Source organism: Egretta garzetta, unplaced genomic scaffold, assembly GCF_000687185.1.
Source record: "Egretta garzetta isolate BGI_Z169 unplaced genomic scaffold, ASM68718v1 scaffold394, whole genome shotgun sequence".
Classification (NCBI taxonomy): domain Eukaryota; kingdom Metazoa; phylum Chordata; class Aves; order Pelecaniformes; family Ardeidae; genus Egretta; species Egretta garzetta.
Window position 1 is genome coordinate 21,734 of NW_009259533.1, and position 27,004 is coordinate 48,737.

General features: G+C 46.6%; 1 protein-coding gene across 1 annotated transcript in view; it reads right to left on the reverse strand.

Annotated features, from left to right (window-relative positions):
• LOC118452174 (adhesion G protein-coupled receptor B1-like) overlaps positions 1-27,004 on the reverse strand; it is a 90,670-nt gene that overhangs the window by 12,865 nt on the left and 50,801 nt on the right. The window contains exons 3-11 of the mRNA XM_035893186.1: positions 22,296-22,403; positions 16,373-16,537; positions 14,637-14,809; positions 11,044-11,236; positions 7,935-8,099; positions 4,047-4,148; positions 2,412-2,518; positions 1,438-1,632; positions 611-679 (exon numbers count right to left, since the gene is read on the reverse strand). Coding sequence (XP_035749079.1) covers positions 611-679; positions 1,438-1,632; positions 2,412-2,518; positions 4,047-4,148; positions 7,935-8,099; positions 11,044-11,236; positions 14,637-14,809; positions 16,373-16,537; positions 22,296-22,403 — 1,277 coding nt within the window. The remainder of the gene's footprint in view (positions 1-610; positions 680-1,437; positions 1,633-2,411; positions 2,519-4,046; positions 4,149-7,934; positions 8,100-11,043; positions 11,237-14,636; positions 14,810-16,372; positions 16,538-22,295; positions 22,404-27,004) is intronic.

Consider the following 27,004-nt stretch of genomic DNA (forward strand, 5'->3'; position numbering starts at 1 on the left):
TGAACCTTTGCTCAGCTCATGCTGAGCAGAACCAGAAGCTCAGCTGAGCAGAGCCCAGCTTTGAAGCATGAAAGTCCTGTTTGTCCTACAACTTTTTAGCCAGGAACTCAAGTTTGGCAAGAGGAGAAGAGGGGAATTGTGGCAAGCCAGAAGGGTTATCAACTCCAAACCCAGCCTGACCTTTGAGAACTGTCCAAAATCTGGTATTCACCCCCAGTCTTTCACTGTTTTTCATGCAGAGACTCTGGCTTAGTGCTGAGATCCTGTGGCTCACTGGGTTACTCCATAAATATGACTCAGCCTGGAGCTAAGCTCACCCGCACGACCAGTTGCTTGAATCAGCTGATTGGCAGTCAACTGTGAATCTCACCACAGCTGACCATGGCTGCATTGTCTGTCTCTTTCATCATAAGGATTTATCCAAGGAGAACAGCATTGGTGGATGGAGATATTTTGTGGTCTGTGGCTGAAACAGATACATGTCGCACAAAATGCATCGTGGGCAAGAAATGCTAAAAGGTCATGTAGAAACTTGGAAATTCCCCTTGTCGTGGCTTAAGCCTATGCTGAAAACCTGTCTTGTTTCAGGAAAGGTGCGGAAGGTTCATACCAGCTGAGCTTCCTCCCATTTCTCCCGGTTCTCCTCCGACAAAAGATTGCTGATGATCTGGACAAAGTTCTGGAGAAGGCAAACAAAAGAGGAAAAAAGAGGTGGTTAGCCAAATGTAGCAGAGGCTAGGAAGGACACCGTGATGTGTGCGGAACATGGGAGAATCATCCATGCTCCAAGAGGGTTCTCATGGTCCCATTCCCAAAGGGTCCTACCCCTACTTCCAAGGGTGTTAATGGCAAGAGGAAATGGTTTTAAACTAGAACAGGGTAGGTTCAGGCTAGAGGTAAGGAAGAAATTTTTTACAATGAGGGTGGTAAAACACTGGAACAGGTTGCCCAGAGAGGCAGTGGAGGCCCCATCCCTGGGAACGTTCAAGGCCAGGTTGGACGGGGCTCTGAGCAACCTGATCTAGTTAGCAGTGTCCCTGCTCCTGCAGGGGGGTTGGACTAGATGACCACTAGTGGTCCCTTCCAACCCAAAACATTCTATGATTCTATGAAAACAGGCTGTAGTAAGGACTTTTCCCAAAAGCCTTCACTTTGACTACTATATCTGATAAAGCATTGGACTGGGAATACATCTTGTATCTATTACTAAAGGTTTTTAAGAGCGGATTAGGTAGATGTCTGTCAGAAACTGATTAAAAACAGATGATCTTGCCTTGTATAAATCCCTTCCTATCCTATTTTCACTTGGGCGGAAAATACTCTGGCTTTTTGTCAGCATTCTGTTAGTTACGAAGGAGGTGATCAAACCTTGAGCCCTGTGTATGCACACACACCTGTAACCTAGCCTTCATCTCCAGGATATGCATCTCAGCTCACCTGTACATCCCCAGAAGTTGGGCTATGATAAGCCCTACGGAAGATCTCTGTCATGTTCCTGAGTACATCAATGGTGGACAGCAAGTCCCCACTATAGCTGGTCCCATCCTGGGAGATTTCCACAAGGTTTTGGAGCACTTCTGACAGCCCATCTCCCATCAACCCACGCTGCGCTTTGGAAAGATGTTCCCTGGTCTGAGAAACAGAAAGAAACACGACAAACACTTTAGGGACAAAGTCAAATTAATGAGCTCAGTGAAGAAATTGCTGGGGGAAGGTTTTTGACCTTCCTTGTAGTTCAGGGTGCAGATTAGGTGAATCTGACAATCTTTGCTGGCCTGGGAGCCTACGATATTTTTAAGATGGTAGGAGAGCAGAAGCAAAATTTTCTGTATGCCCACAAAGGAATGGTTGTGTGTATGTAGGTTCAGAAGAGATTATTCTACTACACAGACACTATTCTGTTCATAACCCAAGGCCAGTTAATAGAAGATTTTTCTCCCCTAAACCTTGTTTTCTTATAACCAATTCAGAACTATTTTAGGACAGGCTGTACCTTGTTGCAAATAGGACAGGGCAGTTCTCATAAAGGTGATGCCATTTTAAAGCAAGCCGCAGGACACCAGCAGAAATTAATCACAACAATGAATTTAAGACTAATGAAAAATAACTGGCTTATTTAAAAGTGATATAGTCACAGTGATTCTTACTGATAATGTGATATGAAAGACCTGGTAGGACCTGGATTCTGCCAAGCTAGGTATTGAAATACTCAGTGAGGAACCATCCCTGTCCATAGAGTGCTCGTGCATCACAAGTTAAGCAGACAAAAACAGTAAGAGAAAATCAGGGCAGAGCTGGCATCTCCCTTTCACATGGGAATGCTGCTTTCCTTCTTTTTTATAACTATAGCAGTGTAACAAGCATTTGGTGGGATCCCAAACCTGCTGAGCTGAGAAGTTGGTCTGCCTTACCATCATCTGTATGTTCCTATAATCAATAGAAACACACTTGATGTATGTTGGAGGCTCCCAATAAGCTATCCCTTCTTCATCTAAAATGCATCTTCGAAGGATCAATCCTAGAAGAAGAAAGAAACAAATATGGGAGTGAGGACAACAGGGTGAAAAGCCAAGCACCTTCAGGGAGGTCACCCAGAACTGGTCAATGCATCCATGTAGGCACACCTACCAGCACAAAGGGCAGCGGAGGCATCTGCAGATGCCTGAAAAACACATGCAAGCATGTAGGAGAGATTATTTTTATTTCCTTCTCCTGCATTTTCTTACTGAGGGGCAGGACAGCAAAAGGAACTGGGAATGAAAACAAAACCTAACAGATTGGACATGGCTAGTCGAGGTGAAAGAAGGTTTCTTCTGCCCGGGAGGGCAGGTTTCTTCCTGGCTCAGGAAGTCCCACGAGCCTCCCCAGGTGGCATGGTCTGGTACTTGCAACTAAACCAGCCAAAGTGGCTTGTGCTGCCTACACAGTCTCAAGAATAAATACCCAACAGCACCGTTTTACATCAGCTGAAAAACTCTGAAAGCTGCTTGCAGTCCTCCCCCAGGCCATTCCTCAGCTTCAGTCTACAGTGAGTTTTGCAGTGGTAATCACACACTTTTGCGATGCAGAGGAACAGACATATCAGTGAGGAGGAAGGGGAGAGGGACCACCCCACCCAAGCAATTATGCTGATATTTGGAGAGTCTCTGAGGAGCAGGCTTTGCTGGGTCCACAATCTCATCGCTACCGTTAAAAGATTCAGTGATCTTGCTATGGATGCAGCCCTTCTTCTAGGCCTTCTAGTTTGGGATGACACTGACTGTCCTAAGCTATGTGAGTCAAAGAGAACTACAGGGTTTGACTGTATCCAACAATCCCATTCAAACTAAATATAGCCTTTATGTTCATTACTGACACTGCTGGCCCCATTTCTGTCCCTCCCTGGGAGGAGGAGGAGAAACATCCAGCTGAGGACAAGCTCCACCACCAGCATGTCACTTGGAGTCTTCTCTGCACTGCTTTCCACTCCATAGGGAACATGTGGCCATGGTCACAACAGATAACACCTGGATGCCCAGAAGCTATCACTTCAAAACACCATGATCAGACTGACAGCTTGAGCACCTGAAGGTGTGTTTAGAGAGCTGCTATGGTTTCTAAGAGGGAGAAGAAAGCACCTAGGTGTGAGTGGACGGTGCAATTCAGATTTCCTACTTCCAGATACTAGCTTCTTGTATGAGAAATAGAGAGAATTATAATGCCCAAGTCTAGAGGACTCTCATAAATCACTACCTGCTTCTGCAGAGTTATTTGTAGAAAATGGGGAGAACACACCACAGTAACCCTTAATTGCAAAGCTGTCCCAGGACTAGGCAGTAGGTAGATGGGGAACCATTTCAGATTCTCCAGTAAGAATCAAGAAGCTGTTAAACAGCAAAAGACCACAGAAACTCAGAAAGATTTAGTTTAGCTCTGAGTGAAGGGAGGGAAGTCCATTTGCTTGTCCTGTCCTCCCCAAACCAGGTTCTCCTTATCTAGGAGGCAAAGAATGAAGGATACCCTGAGGGTGGGCCAGCTCCCCAGCCAAGACATGCAATCATCCTTACCAGTGGCATTGCGAGGACACCGGACCGCTGCAGCATCCCCAGCGGGCGTCTCTTTCCAAACCACAGAGGCAAGACTTTCCTCATCACAGATTTCATGGGGCTCTGCAAGGAATGAAAAACTCCATTGGTAAAGCCTCCCCCTCAGGACAGATGTGGAAAAGGGAATGGAAAGAGAAAACAGGAGTGTGGTCTGGAGGGATGAACAGTGTGGTGTGAGCCAGGAGGCCTGAAGGTGAACTCCCAGCTCCACAGCTTCTTGGTGCATGGCCCCTGACAAAGCCACTTAACCTCTCTGGAATTTGCTCTGCCTGTCTGAAAAATGGGTGTCCATCCATCCTGAGGATCAGCTCGCTAATATGCATGTAACAACCTGGGAAAACCTAACACACCTGCCTTGCCTTGTGGCAGCTCTTTACAAGAAAGCTGTTGTTGCTGCACCCTACTAAAGAGTTTTCTTTTCTTGCTTAAGGAACTGATGTCCACCTTTTGTGTCTCCAGACTCTACGCCTTCCTTCATTCAGGGTGACGAGCTGGGTTTTGGACCGGATGCGTCTAAAATGAGGCTCGGCATAAATAAGGTGGAGTAAGAATGAAGGAAAGACCAACAAGTAGATGAAAAAACAAGGTGGGCACATCCCCTGGGTGGACTTCATTCAGGGCCCTCTGTCTGCTGCTATCTTATGTGAGGGCATTGGAGAAGATGTGAGCACCAACAGGCTGGATTTGTATCAGCAGCTCATTTCCAAACACTGCTGCAGAGTCCAGGAGACTGCAGAAAGTGTTTTGAGATATCACAGAAAAAGCTCTTTGGAAGGAGGTTTTTGGATGCTTCTGTCTGTGGGTGGAGCTGTGTTGGTCCCAGAGTCAGTGGAACTTGGGAAAAAACATGCACCGCAGGAGAGCTTTGTGCCGAAAAACTCATTACTTGCAGCGTGTAAAATGGAGGGAGCCACGAGGATGGTGTTAAAGCTATTTATCACTCCTGAGGGTGGGGAGGAGAAAAAATTATATTTAATGGTTTTCGATTACAGCTTTTATTTATTGTGTACGTAAAACTACTAATAAAACCGAAGCTGACTACATGCCTGCAACTGGAAAGGCAGCCGCAAAGCCAAAGCCAACCAGCCGTGGAGCCTGGCAGCTGCCTGCTGAGCTTTCTTCCCATGCAGAAAAGTGCTGCCCGTACCAGCGCCCAATGGTGCCAGTAGATACATGCCAAGGTTGGAGGGAAAATGTACCTCTGCCATAAAAAAAGAAGGAGGCCTTAAGTTTTCATGTTTCTCCTAAGGGATCTGCAGGGCAGCAGAACCCTGAAGGCTTCCTTCTACAAGGGGTTGTGCAATGGATGTGCTTACACAGACCATTTCAGGACCCGCATCATGGAGCAAATACCCAGTGATGGACATACCCTGCTGCTGCTCTGGAACTACCCAGAGCACCAACCTGGCTGTGAGGAAGGCTCAAACCTAAGTTTACGGGCATGGCAAGTCCTATTTGTTTGAAGGACTCGTACAAGACCCAACAAGCTGCCTACACGTTACTGCTCCTGGAGTCAAGCTCTAAGACTGTGTGGCTCCAGCCTCAGCTGCAGTTCAAAGACAGATTCCTCCCTAGTAAAAATGAACAACTTCCACTCTGTGCTTGGAAACAGATGCTCCTTCCCCTGTTTTAAAATTCTCTTTTGAGTAATCGCTACTGTAATGAAATCCTGGAGGGCAAGCAGGACCCCTGCTGTGCTCTGCACATACACAGAAATAGTCCCTATGTCAACAGCTTATGACTTCTGTAGATAAAGCAGAACATGGGTGAAAAAGAGACAGTTTTATTTCCAACCTGTTGACACAGAGCTGTAGGACAGCGAGATTAAGTCGCCCAGTTGTGACCAGCACGTGGGAGTGAATCCAAACTCCTGCCTCCTTGACCAGTGCTTTGGCCATGGTCACAGATTCTCCACATCAAACTGTGGTTCAAAGGAGGGTTTGGGGCGTGGGGTGGGAAGCTTCCAGCTACAAAACAACAGCACACATCAAAAAGCAGAGAGGGAGTGTGTTCACATCTGACCTCTCCGTTCTCCTCCTCTGACCTGTCAAACCTTCCTGGTCGCGTCACCCCTGCAGTCTCCCTGGGGACCGCTGAGGGATGCTGTGGATCAGAGATGCTATTTAGAAATCCACTGATTGTCTGGTGTTGTCTTGCCAGTGAGTGCAGAAGCAATTCCCAGGCCAGAAGAGAACAATTTCATCCTCTTTTTCTTTTTTTTTTTTTCCTTCTTTTTTTCTTTTTGATGTTGCTTCATAACAAAACCCTTTTTACCAGAGTAACCTATTTGCACTGGGAGATTTTAACAACTAACCCAATTAAGCTCAGTTCTTCTGTTCAAATCAAATCATGCCGGCATTTGATACTTTCTCAAGAACAAATTGAGCGGGTTTATTTTTAGCCTCTGATGACTCCCCACCTTTTTCCTTCCCCTGCAAATTAACAACTGCAATGAGACCCTTCTGGTTTTGAACCCTAGCAGGACTCAGTCCCTGAGACATGTCTTTTCCTTTTGAGCACTGTGCAGGCATCGGCCCCTGCGGAAAGAGAAGAAAAGATTGGGCTTGTTCTGCCAGGGCCCCAGCTGGCACACACTGAAGCTGAACTAAATCTGCATCGCTCTGTAGACACCACCAGACAACCCGGTGCTAAGATTTTCTATGGCGAGGGAGAGCTTTGTGGCTGAGTTAGAGGAGACTCTCACACGCCGCTGCTAATTGAGAGGCACAGCTTGTAAGGAGAGGTGATGTCTTTTATTAGAGCATAGCTGGAAAGAGCGAATACGCTGTCTCAGGCACACAGTCTCTGTTATCTTTGAGCTAAACGGGGGCTGAAACTGCCACGCTGAAGTGCTTTGGCTTTTATCTTTATCTTCAGCAGTTTGCAAGGGACTCTCAGGGTCAGCTGTCCTCAACACGTCAGATCCACCCCCAGAAACATCTGCACCAAAACTGTTACCTCTGTGCTGAGCTCCAGCCCGTCTTTTAGGGAGACACCCCTTTTCACGAGGACCGCCACGATGATGCCGTGAGAATCTCTCCTGTCTCTCACTGAGATGCTCTGACAGTTAATTACCCTTTCGGTCAAAAATCAGGGCCCATTACGATCGATGCAGTCTGACTGCCAGCATCACATAGGCCATTGATTTCCCACCAGCAATTTCACCAGGTGCTTCAACTGAGACTGAGAAAGAATAAAAATGGTGCACAAGCCTTTTTTTCTGGCCTCTTTATGCTCTGTGAGATAGACAGAAGCATTCCCACTTGCAAGTATTTGCTCCTGCTTATTTTTAACATTAAACTCTAGGTTTTCCCCTGTCCTACAGCTCACTTGCCCTCCATTCAGGCTTTTGCACTCTTTTTCTCGTGCTGCTCCCATGGCTGTAGCTGGAGGAGAGTGAGACTGGGTAAGGCTCTGACACATGTAGGCACGTCTGTCTTTTTTAAAAAATTAAGTGGTGTGCAGGTCTCCCGGAGGCTGGGTAAAGGGTGGGAAATCACTGCAGCATCCTCAACACTCAACTACATTATGGACTTGAGACTCTGATGTCAATTTTCGCTATCAAACAGCGTGTCTTTTCCTCTTATGGCTCTATGGCAATGCAAAGATGAAAAATATCGAGGGTAGACTGGCGAGACTTACCAAACATTCACTGAAATCAGCATAGTTACACTGGCTTCGGCAAGAATTAAATCAAGCCTTTGATGTATCTTGTGCCTAGGTTATGGGCAGGGTCCAGTTAGATCACAGCTCCTTGTTGGATTCAGCTCTCTGACGACACACAACCCGCTTTCCAAAATCCCTGGCCCTCCCATGCAAAGAAAAGTGTGAGGAGTCTGGGGTACATACCAGGACACTTTCTGTCATTGCACTGCTTATACTCTTCCTTGGGGCCCTGGCAAGTCTCTCCACCGAAGAAGGGCCCGTAACACACACGGTCACGTCTTTGAGTCCCACCTCCACATGTGGCGGTGCAGCTGCCCCAAACTCCCCAGGCCTGCCACTTCCCATCCACTGGAAACAAAAAAGAGGAGAGAAACGGCCTGTCATACCCCAAACATAATGTGCAACAGAAGGAGGCAAGCTTCCAAGGTGGGCAGTGGAACACAGGGTGAGTAGAGCATGGCTCAGTGGGAAGGGAAGTCTCCCACCTCAGATCTTTGTCTGACCCTCAACAGATATGAAATCAGTGTGTTCTCTTTTCCATTACAGCAGTCCTTTAATAAGTGCAGTATGTTCTTATGTTTCTCCTCAGTATCCTCACCCCCTGCGAAAACAGCCCTATCTTTCACTGTGGGCTCAGATTTGAGGCTGTGCTCATGAACGCCCTTCAGGGGGGCAGGGATCTGTCTGTAGATGTGTCTGGCAGCCACATCTACCAGTCAAAGTCCATAGCTTGAATTTGGTTGGGATGTACAATGTATGTGTGAAAACAGATCTTCCCAGAGAAGGTCTGGCTCAGAGATTTAGAAAGACCAGAAGAGCCCCTGGTTGAGAAACCATGGACAAACACCAAATAAACCTCCTTCCTGCCATTTCCTTTGCACTGTTGTTTCATGTGCCTTGGAAAGAGGTTTGGGATTTTGTCTCATTTCATTGTATGTTCTCTCAACATCTTTACAGATTCAGTGGAAATGCTACTTCTTTTACATTAACAATGGCATTTATCAAAGCACTCTAAAATGTTAATTAGCCCTCACACAAGCCTGCAAGGTAGGGAAACATTCTCTTCTACTGTATCACAGATGAGAAAAAACAACTTGGTTACAGAACTAGAGCAAGGACCTAAATCTCCTGATTCCTGTAAGGTTTTTAATTAGGAGTTAACAAATCATCTTGGGTTTAATAACTCCTTTTGGGAGGGTGGGGGATCCCCCTCTTGTTCTCCAACAAGTAGAAGAAAATTATCATAGAAAAGGGACAGCACCAACCTTTGATGCTTGCTTTGGTGACACTGTATGCAGTGGAAGCCATGACCAACAGTGCTTTGACAACTAACTCTGAAATCAGTGGGACAAGACTGTCTAAAAAAGAACGAGGCCCTTTTTGTCTTTGCAGATACCCGTAAGTTACAAAGAAGGGGTGAGATACCTAAACACTTGTATTGGGTCGAGCAGCATAGAGATGTGCTTTCTATTGGTATGTAGAAAGGGGTTGATAACACACCAATGTTTTGGCTACTGCTGAGCAGTGCTCCAACAGCATCAAGGCTGTGCCTCCAATATTCCCACCACCAGTGGGCTGGAAGGGGGCAAGATCTTGGGAGGGGATGTAGCCAAGACACCTGACCCAAACCAACCAAAGGGATATTCCATACCATATGACATCAGCTCAGATATAAAAACTAAGGGAAAAGGAAGAGGAGAGGGGGCATTCATCTTTTGTGACGTTTTGTCTTCGGGAAGGAACAACTATGGATACTGAAGCCCTACTTCCCGGGAAGTGGCTGGACATCGCCTGCTAATGGGAAGTAGAGAATAAAATCTTGTTTTCTTTCCTTTTGCTACCACGCCTTTGCTTTTGCTTTTTTTTTCTTTATTAAACTGCCTTTATCTCAACCCACGAGCTCTTTGATTTATTTTTTATCTCCTCTGTCCGGTTAGACGGGGAGTGATAGAGCAGCTTTGGTGGGTCCCTGGCATCCAGCCAGGGTCAAACCACCACAACACCAAAACCTACTAGAGACCATATAGGAAAGTCCAATACTTGTGTTAAATACTGTTCATGCTCTGTTGCAGATGGTCATGCTACCAGAGAGGATAGGGATTCCCTGAGGAAACAGCTATACCAGGCTAAAGAGCTACTGACTTCTATGCTTGTGGAATAAAGAGAATGACAATACTTGCTCACCTGAGCAAGGTATGAGAAATGCCTCAAAGAGCTGAGCTCTTTCTGGCTGTCCCTGTTCTCTTGAAAAGGGGAGGAAGACCCTTTCCATCTCAGGGATCCACTCCTTCTCAGTCCTATGGTCTAATGGGGATGGAGCACCCAGGGAGAGACAGGGAAAGGGCCAAGAAAAGCATGGTAAGAAAAATTGGTTGCTGATCAGTCTTGAAGGTTTCTAGATGTTCAAGCTGTGTTTCCAGGTCAGAATATTTTCCACACTAGCTGACCCAATTAATCTCTTTGCAATGGCCTCCCCCAAGACTTCTGCAGAGAAAGGAGGAAAGGGCACCTGCAACTCTATAGTCTTGGTGTCAGTCTGAGAAATGCAGACTTCTGGTGGTAGGTGTGCTCTGGTATCTGCTTCAATTTTCTTTGCTTCTCCTGCATGAAATGGCTCTCCTGGAGCCCATGGTCCAAGGTGATCATTCTGAATGTAAGATATTGGCTATAACACCTGGGGCATCAGGAATCGTTACTATTACTACTATTATGATTACGATTATGATTATTATTGTTATTATTATTGATGTTATTATTGTTATTAATTTAAGACACAGTTTGATGAGTAAAGTAAGTGACAAGTCTTAGATAAGCATGAGTCGAGGTTTCGTTGTGCCAGACCTTGTCATAGATAAGGTTCAAAGCTGTGATACAACAGTGGTTGCTTCCCTGTTTGCTTCAGCTGTAACTGGGAGTGCCGAATTGGTAGAATAATAATAAAAAAAAAAAAAAAAAAAGGAGAAATTTGAAGCATTGTGGAGGTGTGGAAAGGGTTTCATTGATATTTTGTTCAGGTTTTTTTAACACATGCTGAAAACTGGTATCTAAGGTTAGAAAGACACGTTCCCCGTGGGTAATTGCTCACCTCTCTGGGGTCTTCTGGAGCATTTGCCAGCTATGGATTTTGGCTTGTGTGGTCCATTGATATGACCCAAAACCTCCTTATTACTGCATTACTGGTGAAAACTGCACAATTCTTCCCCAAAGAAAATAGGAGGGTATTTCACAAAAGCCTGCCTGGAACTACAGAGAAGGATGACCCCAGAGAAAGAGAAAGTCATTGCTCACTGACCTGGGCATTGGCGTAGGAAGCAGTCCCTTGTCTCCACCCAGTGTCCTTGGCATTCAGCTCCCCCATAGGAAGGTCCATTGCACTCCCTCGTCCGCTGCTGGGTGCCGTTGGAGCAGGAGGCAGAGCAAGAGCTCCAGCTCGACCACTCATTCCAGTTGCCGTCCACTGAGTGGCCCAAAGAGAGATAACAAAACTGAATGTGAAAATCGCTCCCACTGGAAAGAGGCATGTGCAAGAGTCTCCGGCCTGTGCCTACAAGGGACCGAGGCAGGGGGTGACAAACCGGAGTCATGGAACATGAGACAGTGCAAGGGCCATCAGGTAAAAGTTCAGACAACTTTGGCAATGGCAATTTGATGGGACCTTCTGCAACCTCTGACTGGTATGTTATGGCCCCGGCAGGATACAAATGCCGTAACTTTTCCATTTTTATGTCCATACTCTATGTAACTCCATTAAAAGTTGAAATTATTGATCTTACACATTCCAACATAAAAGTCAAAACTAATAATATTGCCGATGACAAAATAACATGAAAATAGAGAGCATGGATCATGTTTTCACTGAAAATTTTGAGGGAATCAATACATTACCATGACATATCCCATTTTGGGCAATCAGCACTTTTTGAGGGCACCCATTTTTCACCAAAGCAATGCACAAGTCTGCAGGAAAGGGAACTTTCTCAAGCACCCAAATGCTGTTTTTCATTACAGTGCTCACAGAAACTTGAATCACGACATTATTTGCAAGAATTCACGCTGCTAGCCGGGAAACCCTCGGAGCAAAGGTACGGTCCCACAGGAGACCACAAGCAGAGTGTGCGTGTGTGGTCAGTGTACTTCTCTCACAGCTGAATTAACACTGACAGGCTTGATATGTCTCTACACAGCGCTGTCTTTGATAATTAAATAGAGGAGGGAGGGACAAGAGAGGTTATGATAGGGATGGGGTTGGAGAGAAACATGAATACATCTTATTAGCGTGGTACAGTGTGAGGCATTCCCAAGTGTGGCAGTTACACCTTAATTGGTCCCTGATCAACAGATCCATCACCCAGTCTGCTATTCCTGGAGCACTTTTTTCTCATTAGCAGCAGTCATCATGCTCTGTTTAGCTCTCACTAGCTGCTAGCTCTCACTCAGAAAAATAACCTGAATCCCTGAAAAAATCTGAATTCTGGTTCAAATCACATTGCTGTACATTGCAGCTCATTTTCTTTGGCTTTGTTTGTCAGTCCAAGAAAAATATATGCAACCCAATCCCCTGTGTAATCTGCAAGGGCTCTAATAGCCCCAAATAATCCCCATTGCAGTTGAGTAGCTTTTTGTTTGCAAGCACGTAAAAAAATGTCAAAAACATCCAAATGAGCAACTGTTAACTCAGGAAGGGTCACATGAGCTCAGGTGTGAAAAATCAGGCAGGCATGAAGGTACTTCCAAAAAGTGCTTGTTTTTAACAGTCGAAGCATGATGGTTTCATTGTGCATAAATGCCAGGCATCATGTCAGTGCCTATCAATCCCAAGGAGGGGAAATGCAAGAAATGGTGACTGACAGATGATTCCTCTCTGGAAATGTTCCAAAACCCCACAAAGTAGGTTCTATCAGGTATAAATTAGTGTGGATTTTCTGACTGAAGGAAGTGCCACAAGTTTCCGTGAACTGACAGTGCCTGCTCCTTGTTAATATTCCCCTATATTGGAAAAATAAGATTGCATTTACCAAAGTAAACATTGCATTTACCAAAAAAGTTACATTTACCAAAACGTTGAATTTACCAAAGCCCTACCGTGCTGCTGTGACAGTGGTGATTGGCAGCTTACAAGAGCGAGCATTTGGAGGTGGGAAAATAAGAGGGCCACATCCATGAATTGCTCATTCAGTGCAGGGCAGGGAATAGGTAATTTCCTTTGAGATGAGAGATTATTTATTCATAGACTGTAATTTCAAAGACGTTTAAAAAAAAAACACGGAGAAACAGAGATGTCCGTGTTGCACCTCCAGCCATGTGTGCTGATGTAAAGGTGTCTCTTGGGCAAGGTGCCGAGGGCTCTTCATCACAGCTGCAGCAAAGACCGCTCAGTGCCATTGTCACAGCACGAGTCTATCAAAAATGTTCCTTGGATTCTGGCTGGTGTAGTCTATGCAGAGACTGGCATTGTCTTCCCCCTCTCTCTCCGAAGGACTTGGGGCTCAGCCCATGATATCTCCTGCTCCGGAGGAACAAAAGCTCTGTTGTCCCTGCAGCAGAGCATTTTTATCAGTTGTAGTAATAAATCCTCAGAGCAGGGCGGTAATAAGCGATATGACTGTGTGTGTCAAGCGCTGAGCAGTGCCCATTGTTGTGCTTCAATGAGTCCCCCAACGCTGCGCTCATTTGGCACAGCAAAGCCACTGATTGCCTTTGTGGCATTAATTAGAGCTGAAGTCTTGCAGTTGGGCTGCTTGTCTTTTCCACTGCCGTTCCGTTCGCTGCAGCGTATCCACATATTTATTTGTACTTAAATTAATTATGGATCAATGTTAACTCAGGACATGCTTTATTGCCCAACCAATGCCAGGTCTGACTTCTTCAATTTGTCTTTTTATGACAGAGCTGATTTGGTGCCTGGGATGTTCTTATTCCGAGTACAGTCTTCTGGACCAGAGACAGAAATTCAGGGATAGTTTCTTGGGGTAAAAACTGGGTGGGAAATGCCAGGAGGCTTCTCACAAATGTTTTCACAAAGTTCTCATCACTCCCACAATCCCTGTCCTCCTCCGGGGACATAATAATGTCTTATAATGATTCTCATTAAACTGGAAAAATGTCAGTTGACATTACTCTGGGAAAGAGGGGAAGTGTTGGGGAGCTCCCTCATGTTCCTATCATGTTCACCAGGACATCCTGAGTTAAATTAATGGGGACTGGTAAACCCAGGGCCTTTCTGGTTCAGGGGAAGGAAACCACAGGAGTGCAAGTGGATTTCCAGCATTAAAAGCCATTTCATCTTGAGGTTTCTTTCTGGTGTTTCAAAGCAAAACTCAGGGAGAGGCATTTGGAAGTGAAATCTAGGGGTAGGGAAAAGGTTCATAAAGGTATTATAATATGCCATGGAAGGCTCTCAGGGGTCTCTTAGCCCATCTCACCACCCAAAGCAGTATCAGGTACAGGGAAAACTTGCCTATGTAGTGAATCAATGCATGCATATTGTCAGCAAGTAAAACTATTAATTAATTGCAGCACAAGAACAAGCCCAGTCAGGCAAAATAACTTTAAACCATTCACTGGTGATAACAGGTAAGAAGCTTAAGATGGTCTTGGAAATAGTAGTGATGGCTGAGCCAGTCCAGATCCAAGGCATACAATGTCTTCTCTGAAAGTTACTACACAGAGCAAATCTCAACCTAAGACAAAGCTTAGCTGAATAGCCCCACAAAGCACCTCTAGGTTGTCCTCCAATGTGTCCTTTCCTTAGAGAGGATCCTCTTCAGGACAGTGCAGACTGTGGGCTGATTCAGCTGAGGCAGCTACAGACCCATTCGGTGAGCCATGTGTGGGCATCTCCAGAGATGGGGAGACCTGCTGGAGGGAAGGCTTTGAATCTCTAACTGCCTTACCTGGGCAAAGTGCAATGTTGCAGAACTTGGTTTGCTTCTCCGGGCCCTCGCAGGGGTTCCCACCAAATTGTGGGGGCTTGCACGTGCGGGTCCGATCCCTGTACCCTCTCCCACATGTGGAAGAGCACAAGCTCCATGGAGACCACTCGTCCCAGGTGCCATGCACTGCAATCAAAGCAGAAGAAAGAAGTTTTCTTTCCAAAGGAGGTCTGGAGAAGTGAGTGAGCCCACGGAGCACAGCATCTTCCCACCCAGAATGAGCAGCATGTGAGAAGCAAGTGTGGGAAGGCCAAGAACAAACCAACCCAAAATGTGCAAGAGGAACATCATGTAATTTTTTATGCTTTGGTGTTGACACCAAGTGTCTGTTACTTTCCAGTCTATTTGAAATAAACCACAATGCACTTTTAATTGACCCTAATTTTTCAGATTTTTGAGCCAAGAGAAAAGGGCATTTTTAGAGCAAAAGATGCAATTAGCTCGAGAGGAACAAAAAACCCACCGCCCTTTGGGAAGCAGCATCACCGTCATTTTGTCACTTCTTACCCTTATTTCCCTCCCTCAACACGTTTTCTCACTGAATTGTCAAAGGCTACAGTGTTTTCAAGCTCTCAGAAAAGCTGTAGTCTGGTTACTGATTACTAACATACATCAGTGACACCACAGAGGCAAAGCTAGGGAGACTTGGAAGAACAAAATGGGATGGGCAATATGCTCCAACAGTGCTCAGGCCATCACTGGTAACTCCTGGAATTAGACATTTAAAGCTTTCTAATATATATTAATCTAATCTTCTCCATCTAATCTCATCTAATCTAATCTAGTCTGGCCAGGTTATTTATGGAAGGTTAGTCACCGTAGTCTCTAGAGACTAAATGTTACAAGAATGTACTGATCTCTCTTAAGGGAGTTCATCCCTTCCAGCTTTACTGGAGAAGCTAATGCAAAATCAATAATGCTTCAGAAAAAAAAACCCCAAACCCAAACAAAACCCAGGTACTTTTCCAGTCCTGCATCACTCGCTAACAGTGACAGATCCACCAGTATCAGAAAAGGGTGTTTAAACCCAACATTTTGCTATTGTCGCCAGGCATCTTGCATGATAAGAGATAACTGGAGGAGGAAATGCTGGAAAGAGCACGGGAAAACAGCTCGGTGGTTTCACCATTGTAAGATTGGTTCTGAACAATGACGTAGCTCATTGGGAGTTGTGAATAACACACCTGGCTTAATATAGCAGAATTCTTCAAAATAATGCCCAGGCTCCCCAGATTGTACTTTTACCTCAAAATTGTGGAATAAGGAGTATGAAAACAGAGACGATGGCTAGCTCAATTCATAAACATACCAGCAGCCTGAGCTTTTCATGCTGACTTTGCAAAGGTATGCCCAGTGTTGACATCTGAGCAACTGAAAGTGGCATCTGGTGCTTCTCTTTCCTAGTTTCCCCCATGCCCCACTCCAAAGGGCACATGCCTTTCAGCTGTACTGTGTTCATTGCCTTTAGATAGCATTGAATTGTCCATATCAAACAAAACAACTGCCATCTAATGGTGATTGGTCTAGCAAGGGTCTCTGTATGAGGTTTTAGGGTAAAAAGAGAAGGAAGAAGAAACAAAAACCCATCTTCTTCCAAGTAGATATCACAGCGGAGGTATCACAGGCAGTCAATCCTCTGTGCATCTCCCTTCCCCTCCTGCCCACACATACATGGAGCACTCAGCCCACCTGGGCACACGGCAGAATTGTTGCACTGTCTCTGCTCCCGGAGAGGGCCACTGCACTGAGTACTGTAGGAAGACGACACGCAGAACCTCGTCCTGGTCTGCCAGCCCTCCCCGCAGGTGGTTGAACACACGCTCCACGGGGACCACTCCTCCGCCGCAGGGTCACCTGTTGGGGTTGGAGCAGAAGGTGAGGACGTGGCATCCTTGGTCCCCAGATCTCTTGGGGCAGTGTTTTCTAAGTTGCATTTCAGCAGTTACTGGTGATCTGTGAAGCTGTCCAAGGTGTCCCACGTGGCGTGGCAAGAAGGGTTCAAGGGTATTAGTGAGCAAACGTGAGGGCTGACAATAGGCTAAAAGTTTTTTGGGGGTACTGCATAAAGCTGTAACACACACACGGAATAAAAGGAAGGATGCTGTGGATGCATCAGGGCACTGGGCAGGGCAGGCTCCACCACGGATAACGAGGTGGCGTAGCCACTGTAGAACTGTGTGAGCCAGGATATGTATCATCTACTCGGAGATAGTACTAATTAAGTAACACTGATTAGACAGATACAGTAAATGTGTCCATAAATTGAGCTGCCTTCTCACAGCCCCCGCCAATGTGGATCGGCAGTGGAGGAGCAGACGAAACAGATGATGACAGTGCCTGAGAAGGACATTGGCTGAAGTAATTCCACAGAGCTTTCTCTTGTCATCTCCTTCACCTGTGGAGCAGATCTGCTTTGAGAACAAGACTGGCTGTTCCCGGGCATCATACAGTCCCTATCAACTTCTTACCTGATGCGGCAGTATTGGAAAGGCAAATAAAAATATCCTATTGAACAAGAGATGGGAGTGGAAAGCAATGAGACATAGTCCCTTTGTTGTTAATATTCCTGCAGACAGACACGGTCATGCCAGGGGTGTTTCAGCCAGGCCACAACCTCCAGATAAGTCACCAGAACTGTGACGTGGGCAGGGAAAGGACAGTTTTCTATTCGTTTCATAGGCATTAGTCTGTCCTTGAGAAAATGCCTTTCTCCCCTGAATGAATACAAAAGCTTGCTCTGTTTCATTTAATTAAGCTCTGCATTGTTTGGGTTTTTAGATTTTTTAATGGATTACTAATAATTACACATGATAAACCTAGAATGTAACATTTGGTATGCATAGTACACAGGCATATGACACAAATAAACACCAACACATCTTTGAGGATGCATAACAGAGGGGCATACTCTTCTAGTAACAAGTCCTTCAGAACATCAGACTGCACCGTGTCACATCATAACCAGGTGCATCTGGCAGACTAGAGATGATATAAGAGGGATCATGGCACTGGGTGCAACAGGTAAGCATGACTTCAGGGGTTGTACAACATGGCACAGCCTGAGCTGTACCCAGCACGTGGATGCCTTTTCCCACACCACCACTCCATTCCCAAAGAAACCTGGGTGGTAGATGTTGTATTGGATTGACCAGCTGCAACATGGAGCATGGAAGAGACTCTAGCAGTGGGCTGCTACAGCTTGAGATCTCAGCCTGCTTGTAGGGCAGTGTGGGTTATAAACCATCTGTGTGAAAGTCAGTCTCAGTACAGGAACTGTGATGGGGACTGTAAGGGTTGCAGACTACCAAAGTGCCCAATACTACCTCAGTTGACCTGAAGCTGCTCATGTCTGACTTCTTCCTCAAGGAGATATATTTATTTACTAGTGTCTTAAGGGGAGTTTTCTGCGTGCAATGACATTTTTGGCAGGATTTCAAATGTTTATGGCTCTCATCAATCTACTCATTGCGATTTTTGTTAGTTATTGTTATTCGTTACATGTCATGCTTTTCAGCACATCTACTTTGAATGTCTCCAGTCTTTCAGGCAGTTGGTAGTTAGAAGTATGCCCACTAATGGGAGGCCAGTGAATCAATATGTGCAGGCCTGTTGAAGGGGAAAAGTGTAGAGGAAGACCTGTCCTTGATGCAAAGTGGACAGGCTTTCATTCCTTTATTTACTGGCTGGAGTCAGAAAGAAGTGGAGGTAAGGATGAGTCTTTCTCCACCCCATCTGTGCCATTGCAATGTTTATCATGAGACATAACTGCTTTCGTTCATTAGGCCAAAGTTGCCTGCATTGTTTCCCCTTGCTTTTGCGCTTTGTTTCATTAATCTACCCAGCTAGTTCCAGTTAGAGAAATGTTATGGACTGTTGGTCTTTCTCTGGGATGTGTAGGAGACGGTGTGTGTTTGGAGGCCTTGGGGCTTCAAAAAAACATCGCTCCTGTAGCCTGTTTCTCAAGTATTAGATCTGCTGGTATACAGAGATCTGCATTTCCATAGTAATCTTGCTGCCTTTGCAATAAGGAACTCAACTGGCTCTGTCAAACAGACAGTCCTGTGATACTCCGAGTTCACCACCAGCAAGTTACATTTTTAGCACCATCATTTCAGCATTTGCCATCCAGAGTGGCCCAGATTTTTGCATTCCAGCTACCTAGCCTGCTTGGATGCTGCACCAACAGACAATGCCTTTGCATTGCTCAGAGAATCCCCTCCATCGACCTTGAGCAGTCTCCCCAGTACTGTGCCCAGCAACAACAAGTCCCTCAGTGGCAGGGAGGAACTGGCATTTTTTGGTAGTTAAATAATGCCAGTCTGTGCCCAGAAGTCTTTCTGAGAGGCCAGAAGTGAATCAGAGGAATCCTGTAGAGACGCAGTGGCCTCCTCCTTCAGTAACTCATGGCTTGGAGAGTGCCATCCCACCACCTCCCTACTCAGGTTTGGCTGGGGTTTTGCAAGGTCCATGTCCAGACAAGAGTTACTGTGTCACTAGATGAATTTATGGCATCTTTGAACCAAATTCCACCTCTTTCCCCCCTTTCCCCTTCCTCATTATTTTTGGCCTTTGCCCTTTCACAGTGGAAATATCTCATCAGTTATCATCTCTCACATTGCACCAATCTTTGGCTTTGAAATCCATAATATAGTTTATTTTCCAAGTGCTTCTTTCTCCTTTGGGTTTGGAGTCATTTTGAACTAGGCAATTTAATCTCATTCTACTGGGACACTATGACCAGTCTAGTATCAAACCCTGCAGATATTCAACTGATTTTTAATCCATGTGAGACTCAGTTCTAGGGCACTCTCAGGCATCAGAACAAGCTCTCTCATTCTCCATCCAAGAGAAGCAGAACATTGCCCAGCACCAAAACTGTGGATGAGAAGAATTTCTGTACCCCTGTGTGTCAGACTGCAGCAAATACAAATCCCTGCAAGCAATATCTTCCAGTTGTTTATCCCAGAAGTGGATCCTGGCTCTGTTTTTTGATATAAAGTTAAGAAGTCTGCCATGCTCTTCAAGTTTGAAAGCCCGTACAGCTCAGCACTGTATTATAATTAGATGTACCAGAGATGCACAAGCTGGTCTTCACCCCCCCAGAGGGCAAGGGACTACGCACTGCCCTTCATCATGAGTGGTGCCTGTAGACAGATGTCTCTGCAGGATTGACCTTTGATCAGTCCTGTGATGCTCCAGGCTAGCTTGGGGATTAACAGGACCATCCCAAAGGAGTTCACAGGGGTGAGGACCCCACTCTAGGTGAGAAGATGGCCCTTTGAAGGGCTTTCTGCTCCTGCAGAGCCAGCTGTAGCACCTCTCCTGCTGCTGGAGAGGGCCCAGCAGGTGCTGCAGAAGGAGACACACTGGGCATCATTCCACAGGGATGTAGCACTGCAATCCAGGATCCTTTCCAGCTCCTGGCCAGCCCTGAGAGTAACTGAGCTAGCCATACAGCGAGCTCAGCTGGCTGCGGGGTCCCCATCAGTGCCTGTAGCTTCTCTGTGACGCTTCTTCCCTCGGCACTAATGGAGCGGCACATCACTGTCATCCCTCTGCCAGGATCCCTTCTTTTTTGGCATCGTCTGTCAATCTGACATCTCTCCACGTGCAAGCTGCTGCTTTGCTCACATCCTGCTGCTGGCAAAGACCTCCTGGAAGCATTTTGTGGGCTGAGCTGGGAGGGCCTGTGCCAGGGACCTGCTGGGCTGGATCTCACTCTTGTGCTATTGCTGGAAGAGACATGTGGGCAGCCAGCTACACCGCAGCTGAGAGCACAACTGAGCCAGAGCCTATGGGCCAACAGGGCCTGGACACCAGGGCTGCAGAGGCCGGGTAGGAAAAAATACTAGTCTTCATCTGGGCAGGGCCATATCCCTAGTCCGTATGACTGGCATCAGCTATTTTTTTTGTTTTTCTTATTTTTCCAGGTTTTGAGTGGATGTGAAATGGCTTCTCCCCTGCAAACTGTGTTAATTGCTAGGGAAGACGTGGGCTTTGCTTTGGCATCCCCAGTTAAAGACTCCCTCTAAATCTCTTCCTGGGCTGTACTCTCTGCCTGGTCTTTACACCTCTTCCATCCTGATTTCTCTGACCAACTTGGCTGCAGTTTCTGCTCCTGGGACAGTGGCAGGAATGTGGCAACCTTGCAGCAGGACGATGCACACCTCCCAGCCTGCGCTGCGCTCAGGGATAGCACAGCCCAAGTCAGCCATGCTTACAGCAGTGGCTACGATGGCAGGGAGTTAATAGAGATGTCACTGAGCACAGATGCAGTATCCAGATGCACAGCAGGAAGAAATGCCAAGCTATAAACCTGATGGCTGAGCTACAGGCCGGAACGAAGCACTGGGGAAGCACCTGGGACCAGGCAGAGTAGGAACAACAGGGACATTACAGGACCTGCCTTGGAGTGCCATCCCTTCCTCCCCATTTGGACACATGTGACTGAGAAATTGAGCTCAGCTTCATCAGGTTATAGCGGTGCAAACGCCCTCCCTCTCCTGCAGACTTGTGCCAGCCACCAGTGATCCTGCAGGCAATGGAGCTGCTCCCACTGGATGGAGCAGATTCAGTGCAGGACAGCAAGGAAGTTTGGACTGTCTTCTGTCTTGTGTTGAAAGCCACAACCCCAGCCGTTGCCCGATCACCCCCAGAGCCTCCACACCACTCAGCTTCCTCACACTGCTCGCTGCTGCACACAGGCAAAATCCTGCTGGGTTGGATGGAGCACAGCCACTAGGATATGACCTGCTCTCCCTTATAATCTATTTCACAGCTTTAGCTCTTCAAATCACCTGTCTGAAGCTTTTCTAGAGCACAAACTGTTTTCAAGGTCACTGGGCAATGATTTTAACCTGTAGATAGGGTCAGCACGCCTTGCTTTGCCCAAGGCCCATGATGTGTTGAGCTCCTGCCACAAAAGGCAGCTGCGAAGGGAGAGCTCAAAACCTCTCTAGACTGGACCTGGCATAGATCTAGGTCCATTTCATTCCCATCTTCCCATCCCACACTCTCTGTTATTATTACATATGATTCCCCTCCATTTGCAGGAGGGTGGAAGGTCCTGCTGCAGAACCTACTAGACACAAGTCCTTGCACAGCGCTAAAGACCCATCAACAGAGTAAAGCAGTCCTCCTCTCTCCCCATCATGCCCTGCACACCTTCTCCAACGGTCAATGGGAAGGCATAACATGGACATCAGCAAAGAGGCTGTATCGCAGTAAGGTCAGCTTTGGCTTAATGAACCATGACTGTTTAGATAGTTCAGACAAAGCGGTGACTCAGAAGTAGTCAGGGTGATGAGAAGTGGTCTGTGAGGTGCATGGTCTTGTTAACGCTTTGCGTCTAACACTTTTTGCCTTCTCTGGCTAATGGCAACAACACAAAAACTTGTAGGGCAATGGGATGGGAACGAACTGGGTGATGACCATTTCCTCAGTGTGTGACTTGTTGGATAAGCCCACACTAACCTGGGGGGAAAAAAAGAGTTGGTTAACTGGGTCATTGAAACAGCAAAGTGAGTCAGTGCAGTCAGCCCAGCCCAGCTGGGAAGAGCAGTGACCAGGCAATGTGCCAGCTCCAGAGGCTGTTCTGGTAGGTAGCGCTTACCTATTTGAGGTGCAGGGTACCCGTAGTGCTGCAGTTCATCAGTGTCCTCTCGCTTTCTGTTATCTGTGGACCTCAGCGATTGGCTTCTGGAATTATAGCGTCCATTGGCTATGGCAAGGTAATGGGTCATGTAAATACACCTTGGTTCACTCTGCAAGATCTTTCACTACAAAGGTTACACGTATAAACAACAGCGATCTGCAACATTTGGTTGACATGACCACCTGCTTTCCAACCCCAACACCCCTGGCCACCAGCAGTCCCTGAGGCTTTAGCACCAAGCCAGCCTGCAAGACTTGGACTGTCTGGCAGTTCAACCCCTTGTTTCTCAGTGATACTTGGGACCATGCAGAATATGATCCTTATGCCTAGACTTTAATCAATTGCCGTGATTTTCTAGGGTGTCTGTACTCTTTGCTGTACTTGTGGAGGATTTAGCCTTTTCAGATGCACTGGCAATGAATCCCACCATCCCTAGCAGTGTTTCAAGATCTTCGGTGATGACTGGCAGCATTTTTTGGTGGAAAACTCGGCCTTGCAACCAGCATCTAGTTAGCAATACCAGTAACCAGAAAATGCTGAGTGGAGCAGGCAGGTGAGAGCAGATGAAGAGGAAAGGGATAGCTCAGAAGGATGCCTCCTTCACAGACTCTACCCTACCACCAGCAACAGGGACGGATGAAGGTCTGGTATCAACAAAGTGACTTATGTACCAACAGAGCTATGGCTGGGCACCTTTCCAACTCAGATGGAAGAGCAAAGATCCCGACTCTAGTGTCCTAACTGAAAATCTCCCATTGAAGACCATGGTGTTGAGACCGGAAGGTAAATAACGCATCCACTGTAAAGTGAAGTCATTTAACTCCTGACTGACAACAGCACCCTGTTCTTTCCAAACCCGCACTTCTGCCAGCTTTGCATTTGCGTCCTGTGAGGATCAGCCCTGAATTTGCCAAAGGAGAAATGAAAACTTCCATTCTCCATGGTATTGGGCATGTTGCAACCCTGACACGTGCCCTCCCTAGTAAATAAAGAAGCAACCAGGCAATAGTAACCAAATCCCACCCATCAGTACTGCCTGGTGTACATCAGGAGAGCTCAGCTGACTCCACCGGAGTCATGCAGAATAGCAGAGAGCAGACCTGAGCCCAAGTAGTCTGTGATCTGGCAACCAATTTGTTTCCAAACAGCAAGTACCAGACAGAGAATCTTTTTCCTCAAAGAGGTAAAACAGTCAGACATCTTTTCAAGAAGTACCAACTGCCAGGAGATGAAATGCTGACAAATTTGATCCCGGAACCCTGAGAAAATTAATAAAGGTTAATGAAGCTCCAGTGTGGTGGCAGGAGTCTTTATTGACATCCAAAAAGGGAAAGCAGAGGAGGAAGAGGAATGATTCAGACAGTCCCTGCCAGGAGCCAGACTTTATATTCAGCAGCTTGGTTCATGGAAGAAGCCCATCTAGTTTGTGAAATTATATTATTTCCCGTTACTGTTGCCCAAAAGCAGGACTTAAGGAACCTGGGAACTGGTCACTCCAACTCCTCCAAACCTTCCCAGCACCGACTGGTTGGAGGCTGCTGGCTGGAGGGGATGGGTCAGTCACCCACCATCATCAAGGGAAAGGCACCGGCAGCCCGACATCAGGACCACAAACATCTTGATATTTCTATACACCTTGGTTTTGTCTGGCTCTTTACTGGAACAGAAAGGGCCCAAATCCTATGTTTTTAATAGCTACAAAGTCGTGAGACTTTGCTGTGTGAGATTCAATTGAAAAAAAAAATGCCAACCTCTAAGTAGCTTACCATTATCCAGTATCTTGAGTTTGCTTGGGAGACAAGTTAAATTAGTCCCATATTTGGGACACATCACAAACCCTGCTCCTTTCCCACCACTCATTGCTGGCTATACCCACGCACTTTCATCTGCTCTAAGTCCTCTTCATGAAAGCATACAAACCATAAGAAGAGACAAAATCTCCATCTGCAGTAAATCCCATAGGCTTCCCAGAGGTTTTTTTAGGCTGGGAGGAGAAACAGGGGCTGCGCAACACGGGGTAGATGTGGAGCTTGGATGACTTTGTCAACTGCCCAGAGAAAGGAAGGTGACAAGGAAAACCTGGGACTGAATATCCCAGAAGCAGCCAGTGAACATGGATAGATGGATAGACAGAGAGATAGGAGGCAGAACAGAAGGAAGGAAAGATAAAAGAGCAAAATGTAAGTTTTAAATGCAACCCTGGCACCCTGGACCTCCTCTCACCAGTTATTTGGGCCCCATCGTTACTGACTCTTCTAATGACTGATCCTAGTCTCGAAGGAGCTGTATACTTTCCTTTGCTCCCTGACAGATATGACAAGCCTGCGCTGCTATTGTTTATTCTAATTAAAGGCAACCAGGTCTAGTGGCTCAAGGCGTGAGACTTCCAGCTTGCCTGGAGCCCCCACCAGCAAAGACTTCCTCCAGACCCATGCTGGGGTTGCTCCGCTGCACCTTTGGAAAGGTGTTGCAGAGAAGCAGGTCTGTCTCCATTTAACATAGAACATGGTTTAGATTTAACCTGGACAAGTTGCCTTGAATATATTCAAAGATCAGCCGTGGTTCTGAACAAAGCTGGGAGAAGCTGGGTCCCTTATGCAGAAGGTAAAGTTTGTACAAGTGATGGTTTGCTGTGGGTTTTATGCACCTGCACTTCATGGGGTGGAGGCCACAAAATAAAAGCAGTGGGGAACTGGTCAGATTTTAGCAGCCCGCTTCCCACAACTGGGTCAGTGGAGAGGAACAATGTCAGGATCAAAGGAAGATCTAGACTTGATTTACATCCCAGCTGTATAAATGCCGTGAGGATGACACATTGTTGAAATACCCAGCACCTTGGAGAAGCTAGCATGAGGGCTAGAGGAATAATGCCTTTGGAGGGAACACAGAGAGGTTTCAATTGCAAGCTATGGCAAGCACGTGAGATTTTGGAGGAACATAGCTCAAATGTGGAGGGGGAGGATGATCTTGCAATGCTGGCACTAGTGGGAAGAGGAAGCAGGTGACCAACACTTCTAATGAGAACATGTAATGTGTCAGACAGCACCTTGCAACACAACCAAAGGGAAAAAATTGAATGCAGAGACTTTACAGTGTTGTGGGCCAAGGTTTTAACATCCAAACATGTCTCACCAGACCTACGCACTCTTCCCTCTGTACTCGTCCCCCAAAAAGGAGAGGTAAAGAAAACAGCAGGATCACGAAAATTATTCAGGCAAACTAGGGTGGTGGGAATGAAAGGATGGACCAGAGCAAAGAGTGGAACACCCCATTGAAATGGGGTGAATGTATCTCAGTGCAGTGAAACTGAGGGAGAAGGTGTTGACTACAGAGTTTCTGGGGCATCTAGCAGCTGCTAAAGGAGTAAAACTGAGAAGGGCAGAATCACTAACAACCCTTGAAAACCAATAGCTCAGCAGATGTAAAAGAGGGTTATTTTGGAGGCCACTGGGTATAAGGCAATTACACCAGTTAAGGAAATGGCCCGAAGCATTTTGGTTTGAACGTCTGAGGCTTGTGAAAATGTCACTGGGTGAGATGTGTGACTCCCAGGTACGAAATGTCCAAACCACCATTAAAAGGGTGACTGGGCAAAGTCTCTGCAAGCAGCAGCAGGTACCTACAGGACAAGGCGCTCTTACAGTTTGCAATGAATTCTAGCCTGGCCTGCAGGGAATGAAGGTGCTCTCACACATGCACAAGATATTTCAGCTTGGTGGCTGCAGCAAAAAGGCTATTTTTAATGAAAATCAGGGGCGGCAGAGAATGAGACTGAGGCTCAATCTTTTGAATGTCATGTGGAACATGTGTTTCTTCACACCACTGACAGTTACACAGCTGAAGGGTTAGATCCTGAACCCCCTTGATGCTGGAAATCCAGCATGGATCGATGGGACTGCACTGGCGTCATGCTTCTGCACCTGAGGGCAGGATGCGGCCACCCCTTTCCCAGCCGAGGGGAGACGTATCTGCCCAGTCTGCATATTCATAAATGTCAGAGATGGTTTTGCATTGCCTCTGCCAGATGGGATGGCAGGATTTCAGCTGGCTCCTCTGCTAGTTTTCATTCCCCAGGAATAAATGCAGGCTGCCTACATCTCTGATTGTTCTTGCATTTTTCCAGCACTGCCGAATTCCAGCACCAGGATCAGACCTGTGACATCCCTCCTCTGGTTTGGATGTTGTCCTGCCATGGTGCCTGTCCAGGCTCCCCACCAGGACCCTTGGAATGCCAGGTTGTAAGCAACCACAGCTTTTAGCACCATGCAGCCAAGAGGGGCTACCAGAGCACAGTGGGTGTCCCCTTCCATCCAAAGGGGGTGGACCTGGAAAGCTCCTCTGCAAGCACTTGCCACCACATTTGGGTTGGCTTTTTCCTCCCTCTATGAAACAGCAGCTCCCAGCCAAATCCAACAGATGGAGGAAATCTCCCCTGTCTGTGCTGGAAAGGAGGATATCACTGGGTCCTTTGCCTCTAGCAAAGAAAAATCAGAGTTACAACAAACACTGAATGTTGTCCTTCAGATTATGTCTCTTCAGCTGAACAGCTGCCATGAAAAAAGTCTCTGCCTGAGCCAAGCTGATTTTACCAGACAAAGTTTCCTTTCCAGTTTGGGATGAGCCTTCACTACAGTGCTTTACAGCTTTGGGTTTTGTCCATGGAGATA